Source organism: Acomys russatus, chromosome 19 (assembly GCF_903995435.1).
Source record: "Acomys russatus chromosome 19, mAcoRus1.1, whole genome shotgun sequence".
Classification (NCBI taxonomy): domain Eukaryota; kingdom Metazoa; phylum Chordata; class Mammalia; order Rodentia; family Muridae; genus Acomys; species Acomys russatus.
This window is the reverse complement of record NC_067155.1, coordinates 19,389,089-19,403,384: the sequence shown is the minus strand read 5'-3', so window position 1 is coordinate 19,403,384 and position 14,296 is coordinate 19,389,089. Positions and strand designations below refer to the sequence as shown.

At 52.6% G+C, this 14,296-nt stretch overlaps 1 protein-coding gene across 1 annotated transcript in view; it reads left to right on the top strand.

Moving 5' to 3' along the window:
- Nucleotides 1-6,585: 6,585 nt before the first annotated feature.
- The window catches only part of Wdr62 (WD repeat domain 62), a 40,961-nt gene continuing 33,250 nt past the window's right edge, over nt 6,586-14,296 (top strand). The window contains exons 1-5 of the mRNA XM_051162779.1: nt 6,586-6,775; nt 10,558-10,649; nt 11,649-11,711; nt 13,341-13,398; nt 13,615-13,785. Coding sequence (XP_051018736.1) covers nt 6,602-6,775; nt 10,558-10,649; nt 11,649-11,711; nt 13,341-13,398; nt 13,615-13,785 — 558 coding nt within the window. The 5' untranslated portion in view covers nt 6,586-6,601. The remainder of the gene's footprint in view (nt 6,776-10,557; nt 10,650-11,648; nt 11,712-13,340; nt 13,399-13,614; nt 13,786-14,296) is intronic.

Below are 14,296 nucleotides of genomic sequence, written 5' to 3'. Positions count from 1 at the left end.
GTCTCTTGTCTATACATACAGACACACACACACACATGAATGCATACATACATACACGCATGAACACACACATGCACACACACATACACACACGCATGCATGAATACACACATGCATGCATACACACACGCAGCATACATACATACACACATGCATGCATACATGCATGCATGCATGAACACACACATGCATACACACACATGCATGCATACATACATACACACATACATAAGAGCCATGGAGATAGCTCAGTGGGCCGAAGGGCTCCCCATGAAACCTGATGACCTGATTTCAGTCCTCAGGACCCACACAGCGGGTAGGGAGAACTCAGTCTTGCAAGCTGCCTTCTGATCTCTCCATACAAACCACACACACGAAAATGGACAAATAAACGTAAATAAGAAATTACTGTGTGCAGTAAACCATCTAGCAAAAAAACCCAGTGTAAGGACAAACCGGAGAGAGAAGTGGTAAAGTATATTGGGCAGCTATAAGAATTTAATTCTGCAGGGGCTAGAGAGGCAGCTCGGTGGGTGACCCGCTTCCTGTGTGAGCCTGAAGGTCCGAGTCTTGGTCCCCAGCACCTACATGACAGCAGAGGATGGCTGAGCACAGCTGGGGCCCCAGTGCTGGGAGCCAGGGAGCAGAAATGAAGATCTCTAGGTTCAGTGAGGGGCCCGTCTGCAAAACAGATTAGGTGGGGAGTAACAGGAGAGGACTCCTGAGGTCGACCTCTGGCAACTGCACCTGCACACGTGTGTGCACATGCATACACAGAGAGAGAGAGAGACAGAGAGAGAGAGAGACAGAGACAGAGACAGAGACAGATAGACAGAGACAGAGACAGACAGAGAGACAGAGAGAGAAACAGAGAGAGAGGTTGACGTTGCTAGGCATGGTTACTGTATTGGTTTCTGTTTCTAAAATCGTTAGAGTGGGGACAGTGGGGGAGGGGAGCTGTGATCCTAGTGCTCAGGAGGCTGAGGGACAGGACTGAGAGTCCAATCTCCTGCTTTCCACATGACTTGAGTTCTGGCTTGTTCATCCTTTGGAAGCTGCCAGAAACTATGAGGCATTAAATATTTATCCTAAGTCAGTAAAAATGGAGCTAGTTTGCTCCACAGCACTAAGTCACTCAAACAGGGTTTTCCACAATAATTTCTTTAATTTTTTTCTTCAAATGGATCAGTTTTAACCAGTTTAAAAAAAAAAAAAAAGTGATTAAAGAGGAAGGACAAAGCCGGGCGTGGTGGCGCACGCCTTTAGTCCCAGCACTCGGGAGGCAGAGGCAGGCGGATCGCTGTGAATTCGAGGCCAGCCTGGTCTACAAAGTGAGTCCAGGATGGCCAAGGCTACACAGAGAAACCTTGTCTCAAAAAACCAAACCAAACCAAACAAAACAAAACAAAAAAAAAAATAAATAAATAAAGAGGAAGGACAGACACATGGTTCCTGAGCAGAGGTAGCAAGTCATGTGACAAAATGCCGATTAGTAAAATGGGTGATGCTAGCCGGGCGTGGTGGCGCACACCTTTAATCCCAGCACTGGGGAGGCAGAGGCAGGCGGATCGCTGTGAGTTCAAGGCCAGCCTGGTCTACAAAGTGAGTCCAGGACAGCCAAGGCTACACAGAGAAATCCTGTCTCGAAAAACAAAAAAAAAAAAGAAAAAAAAAAAAAAAAAAAAAAGAAAAGCCTAGCTATCTGGCTGAGGTATGAGGTATTTGTAAATAAAATAAAACACCCAAAAGAAAGAAAATATTTTGAGCACACACCTTTAACCCCAAAACTGGGGAGGCAGAGGCTGGCGGATTGCTGTGAGTTTGAGGCCAGCCTGGTCTACAAAGCGAGTCCAGGACAGCCAGGGCTCTGTGTAATAGAGAAACTCTGTCTTAGAAAAAAAAATATATATATATTTTTTTGAGTCTCATGAGTTGTTATTCTGGGAGCTTGGAACTGTGAGTTGAGAGGAAAAAACAGTGCAAAAAAAGTGGGGGCACATAAAAGAGAAATGACACCATAAATAGAAAAACTAGTGCCAGGTGTGGTCGTGTGGGCCCTTAATCTCAGGAGGCAGGAAGCAGAGGCAGGAAATTTCTGTGAGTCTGAGGTCAGCTTGTTTTACACAAGTTCCAGGCCAGACAGGACTATGTGGTGAGAGCCTGTCTAAAAACAAACAAACAAACAAACAAACAACAAACACAACTGACTGGAGTGGGGGCGGGGTGCCTATGGAGAGACACCTCAGCGGTTAGGAGCACAGGCAGCTCTGCAGAGGGCTGGAGTTCAGTTCCCAGCAGGCACATCAGGCGGCTCACATCTGCCCGTAACTCCAGTTCCAGGCGTCTCTGTGCCATCTTTTGCCTGCTGTGGGCACGTGCACACATGTGGCATATACACACACCAGCGCATAGACACACATACATAACATTTTAAAAAGCAATACTGGGGCTGGAGAGATGGCTCAGCGGTTAAGAGCACTGGCTGCTCTTCCAGAGGTCCTGAGTTCAATTCCCAGCAACCACATGGTGGCTCACAGCCATCTATAATGTGATCTAATGTGCACTGTACACATAATAAATAATAAATAAATCTTTTTTTAAAAAAAGTAATACTGTAACGCTGGGCGGTGGTGGCGCACGCCTTTAATCCCAGCACTCGGGAGGCAGAGGCAGGCAGATCGCTGTGAGTTCGAGGCCAGCCTGGTCTACAAAGTGAGTCCAGGACAGCCAAGGCTACACAGAGAGACCCTGTCTCGAAAAACCAAAAAAAAAAAAAGAAAAGAAAGAGAGGACTAATGAGGAAGTAGGTAGGGTGGAGAGACGACAGGGCAAGACTTCTCTGACAAAAGCCGGATAGAGCAGGGGCCGGAGGCGAGCGAGCACAGAAGGCTGACTCAGAGATGTGGCCCACAGAACGGACGTCCAGGGCACACAGCCAAGGTGTCGGAATGCCGCAGTCCCTTCAGCCTCCACCTGGGAGCTGAATGTCCCCGCTAGCCCTGTGCTCCCGGCACACAGAGCCTGCCAGCCGGCTGCTCCAACACCCACCCTCAGCTTTTTCCTTCCTAACAAAAGTCCAATGGTGAACTCACGAGCGTTGCCTGGGGAAAGACGATCTCAGGGGCGTCACGGAGCTGTGTTCAAGCCCATCCATGCTTTCCTGTAGTGTGGGATGTGGACATGAGAAAGGACTCTCCAGCAGGATCAGAGTAGCTCAGAGAATAAAACAACAATGAGGAGCATAAGGAAAGCTCTCCAAGAGCCGGGCGGTGGTGGCGCACGCCTTCAATCCCAGCACTCGGGAGGCAGAGGCAGGGGGATCGCTGTGAGTTCGAGGCCAGCCTGGTCTACAAAGCGAGTCCAGGACAGCCAGGGCTACACAGAGAGATCCTGTCTCAAAAAACAGAAACAAAAAACAAACAAGAATGAGTTAATGACTTAAATTTGGGGTAGTGATACCGACAGAAAGAAAAGGTTATTCATGTTTTTTGTGTATTCAGTTTTTTTCAATGTTTGACCCTTTCACCTGTGACTCTTTTTTTTGTTTTTGTTTTTGTTTTTTTGTTGTTTTTTTGTTTTTTTTTGTTTTGTTTTGTTTTGTTTTATTGAGACAGGGTCTCTCTGTGTAGCCCTGGCTGTCCTGGACTCACTCTGTAGACCAGGCTGGTCTCGAACTCACAGCGATCCGCCTACCTCTGCCTCCCGAGTGCTCGGATTAAAGGTGTGCGCCGCCACCGCCCGAGTCCAGGTATCTCAAGGACAACTTCTCCGTCTTTCTGACAGGGTCAAACAAGTTCGTGTTCCCAGGCCCAGGGCCCTCCTCCTATCCTGAGTGATGGAAAGTTCCCTTGCTCAATCCGTCATGTAATCAGAATATGATTGGATAAGGTGACAGCGGTTCACGCCCCCCTCCCCCAGCCCTTCCCCCCCCGCCCCCCCCCCCCCCCCCCCCGCCTTGCTCTATAGTCTCGTCCTTTAAACATACTGTACAACAACCCTTCAGGATCGTAGTTCAGCTCCAAAGTCCGTTCTGCGGCCCCGATCCATCAGTAACGGCTTGACTTTGATAATTTTTTGTTATCTGCATTGACCTGGTGTTTGAGTTGTGTTGGCTTTTTTTTTTTTATTTAAGATTTTATTTATTATGTATACATGCGCTCTGTCTGCGTGTGCACCTGCAGGCCAGAAGAGGGCGCCAGATCTCACTGTAGATGGCTGTGAGCCACCATGTGGTTGCTGGGACCTGAACTCAGGTCCTCTGGGAGAGCAGCCCGTGCTCTTAACCTCTGAGCCATCTCTCCAGCCCCAAGTTATGTTGGCTTTATGCCGACCCCAGAACACAATAAAACCTTAACTAAGGCAACCGCCACGCCCAGCAACAGGTCTATAAGCTCTGCCATATGCCAGGCATGGTGGCACACACCTTTAATCCCAGCACAGGTGAGGCCGAGACAAAAGGACCTCTCTGAGTCCCAGGATGGCCAGGTCTATATAGAGATGCCATGTCTCAATAAAGAAAGGGGGTAACAAACACTCCATAGCGGGACTGAGATCTGACAGGACCTTTGTGTGCCATGGTGTATTTATTTATTTTAAGTTTTTGGTTTTTGAGACAGGCTGTTAACATAACCCAGTCTGGACTAAATTTTTATTTTTAGTTTTTTAATCTAACCTTCAACTACTGATCCTCCTGCCTCCACTTCCCAAGCTCTGGGATTATAGGCGTGAACTAAAGCCCGTGTAGCTTTCATTTTGGCATTTTTGAGGTAGGGAGTCTCGGAGCCCAAACTAGTTTCTAATGGACTATGTCACCAAGGATGACCTTGAGCTCCCAATCCCCCCGCCTCTAAGTGCTGGGATTACATGTGTGTGCCAACGTGCCCATAGTGACATCCCATGCCCACACGACACCACGTGCCAAAAAACATACCAAACACGTTCACTGATTTAGGTGTAAAAATTCCCATGATCCTCTCTACCCTGCACAAGGGTCCTTCAAAGGACAGCAGCTTGGACGGCGTGGGCTGCATGGACGGTGTGCATGACGTGGATTGCTAAAACCAAACCTTTCCAATGAACATTTGATGGACAACTGTTGGAGGTTGGTGTGACATATTTTGATGCTTTCTGTCTTTTAATGTGGCTCCAAATATTGCTGAGTAACCTTGCCTAATAACTCTATCCTGTTTGACCACTAAAAAGCCAACACACCCAGGGCAACTGGGATAGGCGCGGCCAAGCCTTTGGGACTAAGAGGTTCTTGGGCAGTCACCGGATGAGGATCTTGGGGTGAAGACCAGAGGCAAGAGGAGGAAGAAGGCCGCCATAGGTTAGGTGGAGGAGAAGCACATGGCCGGCGTGGGTGGAGAATTTGGCCCAGATGAAGAACATTAGCAAGTATTTGGGATTATGGATGGGAGGGAGCTTGATAGAAAATATTAGAAGCAGGTTGCATGGGATTTTGGCAGGGAGATATGGGAGAAACTTTAGGGGATTAATATCTGCCCTGCCTCAGGTGAACCAAGGCTATTTTAAATTATAACAGGTGCTCTGTTTTCATTGATTGCTAGCAGGTTAGAAATTAGCACCATAATAATTACAGGGCTGGCAATAAACATTTATTAGACCCCCACCTTTAAATTAACAACAACAGACAATAGCGTGTGCCTATAGAGACCTAGGACTAACAAGAAACGAGATAAAATTCTTGGCTTCAGAAGAGCCGACTGACATTTTAGTGGTGGAGACAATGTTGCGAATATTAAAGCTCGTGATGCCCCAGAAAACCCTCTACAAGTGGGAAAAATGAAACAAGGGACGGATAGGGAGAATTATGTGTCCACACAACCCTCTCACCCTTCCCGCCCGCACCTTAGCTGCGAACTGTCTACACGCGCACCTTCTAGCAAGTTTAAGCCCCAAGACTCAAAGTTGGCCAGGCATGGTGGCACACGCCTTTAATCCCAGCCTTAAAAACCCTAGGGGAATTCGGGAGGCAGAGGCAGGAGGATCGCTGTGAGTTCGAGGCCAGCCTGGTCTACAAAGCGAGTCCAGGATGGTCAAAGCTAACACAGAGAAACCCTGTCTCGAAAAACCAAAAACCACAAAAACAAAATACACTTACACACACACACACACACACACACACACACACACACACACACACACACACACACACACACACACACACACAAAATTAAAAGTTGCTCGTCTAAGAAGGGCTCAGGACGCAGGAGATGCGCAGGGTAGCTCAGTCATTGGGACTGGCCGCGGCCCCGCCTCCCACTTAGCCCCGCCTCTTAGCTCCTATTGGTCCATGAGCCCTCCGGGCAGGTCCGCTACTGGCCGTGGTCCCGCCTCCACCCTCAGCTCCGCCTCTTAGAGCCCATTGGTCAATGAGCCCTCCCTCAAACCCGCCTCTTATCCCCCATTGGTCAATGAGCCCTCCGGGCCGCCCCGCGATTGGCCAGACGGGCTGCGGGCCGCGTCCAATGGGCGGCGGCGCCGGCTTTTCCCGCGGCCATTTGCTATTCGAGTGTGGGGGATGCCGGCTGGCTGCAGGGCGGCTGTTAGGAAGGCGTAACGGACGGACGGCGGCCGGATGATGGCGGCCTTGGGCGGCTACGCGCGCGGCGACCCGCTGGAGAAGCTGCCCTCCGTCATGGCGGGGTTCCCGGCGCGGAGAAACCAGTCGTCGCCGCCTCCGGCCCCGCCGCTCTGCCTCCGGCGGCGGACGCGACTCGCGGCGGCTCCCGAGGACACGGTGCAGACCCGGGTGAGGGAGGAGGCCGGGCGCCCCGGCGTCAGCCCGTGGAGGGGGAAGTGCTTTGCGTTTCCTAGTTATTCCTACCCCAGCCTTTGTTTGTTTGTTTGTTTGTTTCGAGACAGGGTCTCCCTGTGTAGCCTTGTCCTGGACTCGCTCTGTAGACCAGGCTGGCCTCGAACTCACAGCGATGCCTCTGCCTCCCGAGTGCTGGGATTAAAAAGGCTTGTGCGCCGCCGCCGCCCGGCTCCCTAGTCCAGTTTTTAAAATAAAATAAAATAAAAGGAGTAGGGCCGGGGGATCACAGCAGTAAGAGAGTGCGGCACCCTGGTGTGAGGGGAAAGGGCTGGCTGTGGGCTCCCGTCGGCCTCTCTGTGGCGCCCCGGGGTAAGGCGGGGCCAGGCTCTTATTTTGTTGACTTCATTCCCCTAGGGTCCTTCACCCCCACAGGGTCTCTCTGTGTAGCCTTGTCCTGGACTCGCTCTGTAGACCAGGCTGGCCTCGAACTCACAGCGATCCGCCTGCCTCTGCCTCCCGAGTTCCCCTCCGGTCTTTAAGGCCGCTCTACCTGCTTCCCTTATTTGGTCAACGTTTCTGGTTTTCCTTGCTCCTGATTTGTTTCCTTTTCCTTTCATTTGAACGGATTCTTACTCAGGCTCAAAATTGTGGAGAACGGGAGTAGTTATTTGTTAAGCCTTGGCAGCGCCCCGCCCGGGTGTAGAGAACAGTTCCGCAGAGTTTTGAGACACAGAAAGAAATGACTTTAGTTAGAAGGAATGCTATTAGTAAAAAAAAAATTTTTTTTTTGTTATTTTGTTTTGTTTTGGTTTTTGAGACAGAGATCTAGCTCCGCCTCCCAAGTGCTGAGATTAGAGGCGTGCAGCACCATGCCAGGCTAGCAAAACTTTTTTTTTTTTTTTTTTTTGTCTTTTGAGTCAGGGTTTCTATGTGTGTCTCTGGCTGTCCTGGAACTCCAGACCAGGTTGGCCTGAGGTCAGTTTTGAGAGTCAACTCCTCCAGTGTGGGTTTTGGGGGTTTAAATTCAAGTTTCCAGTCTTGACCCCAAGGGTTTTTACCTGCTAGTCTGTTTACTGCTCTAGAGCGGCTGGGCCTGGGAGAATGGAGCCCATAAATAAGATGAACTAAAGACTCAGGCAGTATTCATAGCGCCAGCCCCTGTCAGAGCTAAGAGGGGTCACTTGGGTAAGTTGCACAATTACAAGGGCAAGAAAACATGTGTTTTCAGAGAGGCATAGAAACAGATAACAGCACCCAGTTGCAGCACATGATCTGGAGTAATCTCACTCCTGTCTGCCACACGTGGGAGGGGCATGGGAGCATAATCCAAGGACAAGTCAGTTTCTTGGAGCTCTCTCACAAGAGAGCTCCTCACACGATTCCATTCCTGGGCTGTGTTCTGACACTGAGCCACCTCTCTGGCCCCAAAGCAACAGTTTTTGTTTTTTTGTTTTTTCTGTTTTCTGTGTGTGGGGGGGTGTTTTGCCTACCTGTATGTCTGTGTGCCACGAGGGTGCCTGGCGCCTCAGGAGGCCAGAATGGGTGTTGGATCCTCTGGAACCAGCGTGCCAGCTGGTTGTTAAGGCTTTGGAAGAGCAACATGCACACTCGTAACTGCTGAGCCATCTTTCCAACCCCTACCCCCAGCAACACTTTAAGAGAGATTCTCCAGTCATTGCCTGAGCGCATAAGATGGAGATGACAAGCCACACCGTGGGATTGGAAGGAGGTGACATTGTGACTGTGCCCTTCTTGGCACACACAGTGTCCAGATGAAGGATGGATACTTGGCAGCTGATGGCTCCTCCCCGCCGGGTGCTAGACAAGTGGTCCTTGCCCACCAGGTCTCTATTACGTAGCTCTGGCTATTCTGGAACTCACTACATAGACCAGGCTAGCCCCAAACTCAGAGAGATCCACTTGCCTCTGTTGGGATTAAAGGCTACCACGCCCGGCCCTTGCCCACCCCTCCGATGTGGCCATGCTGGCCTGCTTTCTGTTTTCCTGAAGCTGCGAATTCTTCTCTGCCTCCTGGACCTTTGCCTGGGTGTTTTGCTGTAGTCAGTCCCTCTGGCTCCTTCTCATTCAAGTCTCAGCCTGAGTAGTCCTGTCCAGAGAGCTGTTCTTGGATCCCAGTGTGGAGACACCCACTTTCACTCTCTCCCAGAGCCCTAGGCCGAATAAATGTTTATTATTAGACCGATAACTATTACGGCAATATTTTGTAACCCACTGGCAATGAGACACAGACACCTGTTATATTCTAAAATAGCCTTCGTTCAGCCGGGGCAGGGCAGATATTAATCCCCTAAACTACCTTCTACCCTGCCCCCAGTCCCATGCATGTGTGCTTTATCTGCAGAAGAGGGCATCAGATCACACTGTAGATGGTTGTGAGCCACCATGTGGTTGCTGGGAATTGAACTCAGGACCTCTGGAAGAACAAGCAGTGCTCTTAACCGCTGAGCCATCTCTCCAGCCCGGATTCACATATCCTAAGCCTCAGAAGAATTCCTGGCAGGCACATTGCAGATGCTCTATCAGTGTTAGCCAATACTGTTGTTACTGTGTTGTGGGTTATGTCATCTGTGTTTCTCATTTGATGGCATCTGGCTTGTGCAAGCTATCCTCTGCAAGTGCTCCATTACACTAGAGCCCAGGAAAAGTGCTGGCACACGCATCACTGTGAGGGCTGCTGCCTGGTGGTCGCTGCTGTGGGGCTGTTTGCTCGTCTGGAGGGTGACGGTCGGGGATGTATCTCAGGGTTGTCATGAGTGCTGAGGAGCCCTACTCAGAGGTGTGAGAATAGTACCTGACTACGGCAAGAACTCAGTCACATCAACCTTCCCTTCCTGTGTTTGCTTCTCAGCTCTGAGTCTTCGGAAAGGCTGACTGTGCTGTCCTTATAGACCAGTGTGTTTGAACTAGGGCCGTCCATATTCCTTCTTTATTGTCCGAGCAACCATAGTGGAGTTCTGGCACACAGAATTTTACTTTGAGACTAAAAGGGATCTTTTAGCGGGGCATGGTAGCGCGCACGCCTTTAATCCGAACACTCAGGAGGCAGAGGCAGAGGCAGGCAGATGGATCCCTGTGAGTTGGAGGCCAGCCTGGTCTACAGCCAGGACAGCCAGGGCTACACAAATAGACCCTGTCTCAAAAATTTTGTTTTCTTTTTCCAGTGCCGGGGCTCAAACCCAAAGCCGTTTACCGCGTGCTGGGCGAGCACTCTGTCCCTGGCTGTGTCCGCCTGTTGTTTTCAGTGACTTGTTTTTCTGCTTGTTGAACTCTAGGCTGAATTGATTAGGGAACACTGTCTGCTTTTGCTCAGTGCCGTGTCTGCCCTGTGTGACCTGAGGTGCTGCCACTGGAACTGTAGTGCCAGCCCTGTCGCCCTCCAGCCCTGTCGCCCTCCAGCCGTGTCGCCCTCCAGCCACACGCTCTGTGGCTCAGCTGTAAATAAGGGTGGCTGTGATGCCTTCTTGCCCACAGATTGTCAGGACTTAAGTCTTTGATCCACGGGCGTCCTTTGACACTTGTCACAAGCGACTGGGCACTCTGCCTCCCCTGCAGGCCCAGTTCTTCCCTGCTCACACTTGGTCCTCTTGCAGCAGACAAGGCAGTGCTGTGGAAGGCCAACTGGAGGTGCTGGTCACCAGCCGGCTCTAAAGTGCGGAGTGTGTGTGGAAAGCAGCAGGAATTAGACTCAGGGCTGAGGCAGCTGCGCCATGTGGGGCCAGCTGGAGCTGGAATTCTGACAGCCCCTTTCTTTGCAGGTGACACTTGAGAAGGTGCTTGGCATCACAGCCCAGAACAGCAGTGGGCTAACCTGTGACCCTGGAACAGGCCATGTGGCCTACCTGGCAGGGTAAGCACATGGGGGGGCTGGAGCAGCTGGTCACCGCTTAGGGATGTGGAGTTGAAGGCACCGGTGCATCTCTCTGGGCCTTGGCTTCCTCTTCTGTCAATGCTGCTCCTCTGAGGGGACTCCCCGGGCCCGTCTGTGTGTGGAATGGTACAGGGGCAAGTCGGAGCTGGGAAAGGCATTTATTCAGGACTGCAGATGTGAGACGGTAGCAGCCGTGGACGCGAGCTCAAGTCCAGCTTTCTGCGTGGGCGCTTCCTAGAGTCTTGCCTCTTCCTAGCAGCGCGCTCCACTTGGGCAGCCGAGGGAGACCTGGTCTATGCAGAGATAGCGGTCTAGCCCAGCACTGCTTAGGCCACGGAGGAACCTGCTCTCTCCCTCCCTCTCTCCCTCCCTGCCTCCCTCCCTCCCCCCCTTCCTCCCTCCCCCAGCAAGATAGGGCCGAGCAGACTCCTAATGATAAACCATATCTATTAATGAGTCCTTGGGAAACAGTCTAGGATGGAGGACAGGCTGCGCTCTTAAAGCCAGCTGGGATACGCTCCCATCCTCTCTTCCCTCCCGACCCGCTGGGTGGCCTGTGCCAGGAACTTCCCATCTCTGGCATTCCGTCATCTACATCAGATTGAAGTGCCCTGGCCTCACCTGCGGCTGTGAGGATTCAAGGTCTTAGAGCCATGGCCTCTGTGTGGCCTAGGGCCTGCCAGATGAGGCCCACACAGGAAGTGCTGGTCATAAAGACAAGTGCCCAGGATCTGGAGAAAGGAGAGACCAGAGGCAGCACTGTGGAAGCCAGAGCGCGGCCCAGGGGTCGCCTAGTGTGTTTCAGACCCTGGGCTCCACCCTCAGTACCCCCAGCACCAACAGCATCCTGGCACAGGAGCCCAGAGCAGAAACACAGCAGAGGGGGCCTTGCTGACATGTGGGTTCTCCTTGGGGGAGAGCATCCCGTGGGCCCAGTGCTTCTCCAGCTCCAGTTCACCTCTTTCTTCTTCTCCCCAGTTGTGTGGTGGTGACCTTGAACCCCAAGGAGAACAAGCAGCAGCACATCTTTAACACATCCAGGTGGGCGGGGCTGGGGCCTGGTGGGCGGGGCTGAGGCCAGGGTGCTGGGCGGGGCCTGGGTGGGCAGGGCAGGGTGCTGGCCCAGATCTGGTCCCCAACAGCCTGTGGGTGTGCATGGGTGATGACTCCTTAACTCAGCCATGTTCACAGGACCTGCTGTGTGCTAGGTACAAATTCCAGGCAGTGGCAACCAAACCTAGCAGTGAGCCAAGACAAGAATCTGCCCTCTAGAGCTGACGGGGTGGGAGACAGACTATAACCCACCAGCACATCACTGGCTGATGATGAGAGGAAAGTGCTTGCTGGGGTGTTAGGGAAGAGAACAGGGGTAAACTGTATGGGAAGGCCTCCCCGAGTGTGAGAACTACAGGAATGGAAGACACCCATGTAAAGGAAAACTAGAAAGGGCAGAGGCACAACAGAGGTCACGAGCCAGGTAACCAGCAGGAGAGCCATGGCCCAAGTGCTGGGTGCAGGGAGCATCTTAAGGAGGGACCTGGGTGGCATGCCGAGTGCAACAGTCCAGGGAGGGTGGCAAACTGTCTGAGCTGGTCAGAGTCACATGGAAGCCAGCTGGGTGGCACATGAGCCTGTAATCCCCGCATTGGGGTGCTGAGGCTGGAGGACTGTGAAATAAGACCTGGGCTATGTAATGAGATCCTGTCTAAGAAAACAAAGTAAATAAAAACAGGATTGATACTAAGCAGGAGCGGTACAGTCCAGCTGTGGGTCTACTTCCAAAAGGCATGCCAACTATCAGCCCGTGTTCAGGCTAGTTAAGAGTGTCAGGGACTGGCTGGAGAGACAGCTCAGTCTGTCCTGTCCCCAGGACCCTCACACAAAATTAGCTATGGTGGCGCGTGCTTATAGTCCCAGTGTTTGGAAGGTAAGAGACAGAGGGATCCCTGGGGACTCCCTGGCCGGCCAGCCTAGCCTGGGTCACAGGGAGGGACCTTGTCTCAAGAGAGTAGGCAGATAGCCCGTGAGGAGCCACCGTGAAGGCTGGCCCCTGGCCTCCGCATGCATTTGTGTGTGCAGTGTTTTTTTTGTTTTTGTTTTTAAATTTATTATTATGTATACAGCGCTCTGCCTGCATGTACACCTGCAGGCCAGAAGAGGGCATCAGATCACATTACAGATGGTTGTGAGCCACCCTGTGGTTGCTGGGAATTGAACTCTTGACCTCTGAAAGAGCAGACAGTGCTCTTAACCGCTGAGCTATCACTCTAGCCCCCCGTGCGCGCAGTGTTAGAAACATTTCGCATGCTGGTGTTTCTAGAACACCAAGTAAGCTGTGTCTGTGCCGTGCCTACCGGCGTCCACCCATGGGCACCACTAGTTAGGTCTTGCTTGAGTTAGGCCCAGTCTGTACTGTTTCCTTGACCTGGGTTTCAGGATTCTGTCCCAGGTGGGTAGGTTCTTGGGGCGCTCACTCCACACTGGGAGAAGGAAGCAGGCTCCATCCTGGGTCTGCAGTGTTTGAGTTTGCCCCTGAGCGCCATGCTGGGCACATGGGCAGTGCTGGCTTCCAAGCCTTTGCCCAGCTGTGGGGACCAGGAGTGGTGCGCACACTGCTGAGAGCACAGTCGCCCTTGGTGGAACTGTGAGGACGCCTTTCCTTGTCTCCAGGAAGTCCCTGAGTGCTCTGGCCTTCTCCCCAGATGGGAGGTACATCGTGACAGGAGAGGTGAGTGTCGGCCGAGCGGGTGGGCAGGGTCTCGGAGCCATCCTTCTGCGTCCACAGGCCTGGGCACCCCTGAATTGGCTCCTTCTGGTTTCAGGAAGCCCATGGCAAGTGGGGGCGGGGGCTTTGGGGACAAGTTGTAGCAGTGTCCACTCCAGCTTCAGCAGCCCTCTAGGCACATGGCTCAGCAATGTAATGACCTCACCCCCACCCCACCAGAACGGGCACAGGCCAGCCGTGCGGGTCTGGGATGTGGAGGAGAAAACGCAGGTGGCAGAGATGCTGGGCCACAAGTATGGTGTGGCCTGTGTGGCCTTCTCTCCCAACATGAAGCACATCGTGTCCATGGGCTACCAGCATGACATGGTCCTCAATGTGTGGGACTGGAAGGTGAGGGCCCAGTGGGCGTGTGGGCGGGCAGTGGGCGGGCGTGTGGGCGTGTGGGCGGGCAGTGGGCGTGTGGGCGGGCAGTGGGCGTGTGGGGTGTGGGCGGGCAGTGGGCTTGTGGGCGGGCAGTGGGCGTGTGGGTGGGCAGTGGGCGTGTGGGCGGGCAGTGGGCGTGTGGGGTGTGGGCGGGCAGCGGGCGTGTGGGCGGGCAGTGGGCGTGTGGGCGGGCAGTGGGCGTGTGGGCGGGCAGGGAGTCACAGCGTCCTTAGGTTTGGACACTGGGGGTCTACACAGAGCAGCCAGGTGAAGTGCCCTTTCAGTGTCACCAGCCTGCTGCCTCCTGTTGCTCCATCTAACAGTGAGGCTTCTGCCCTGAGGTCACCTTCATGGCCAGGTAGAGTTCGTATCATCACGTCCTTGCTGAAGTAGGGGCAGATGGGGAGCAAGGCACTCGCACTGCCAGGTGCATGACAGAATTTTTATTGTTTTTGTTTTTTGAGACAGGGTTTCTCTG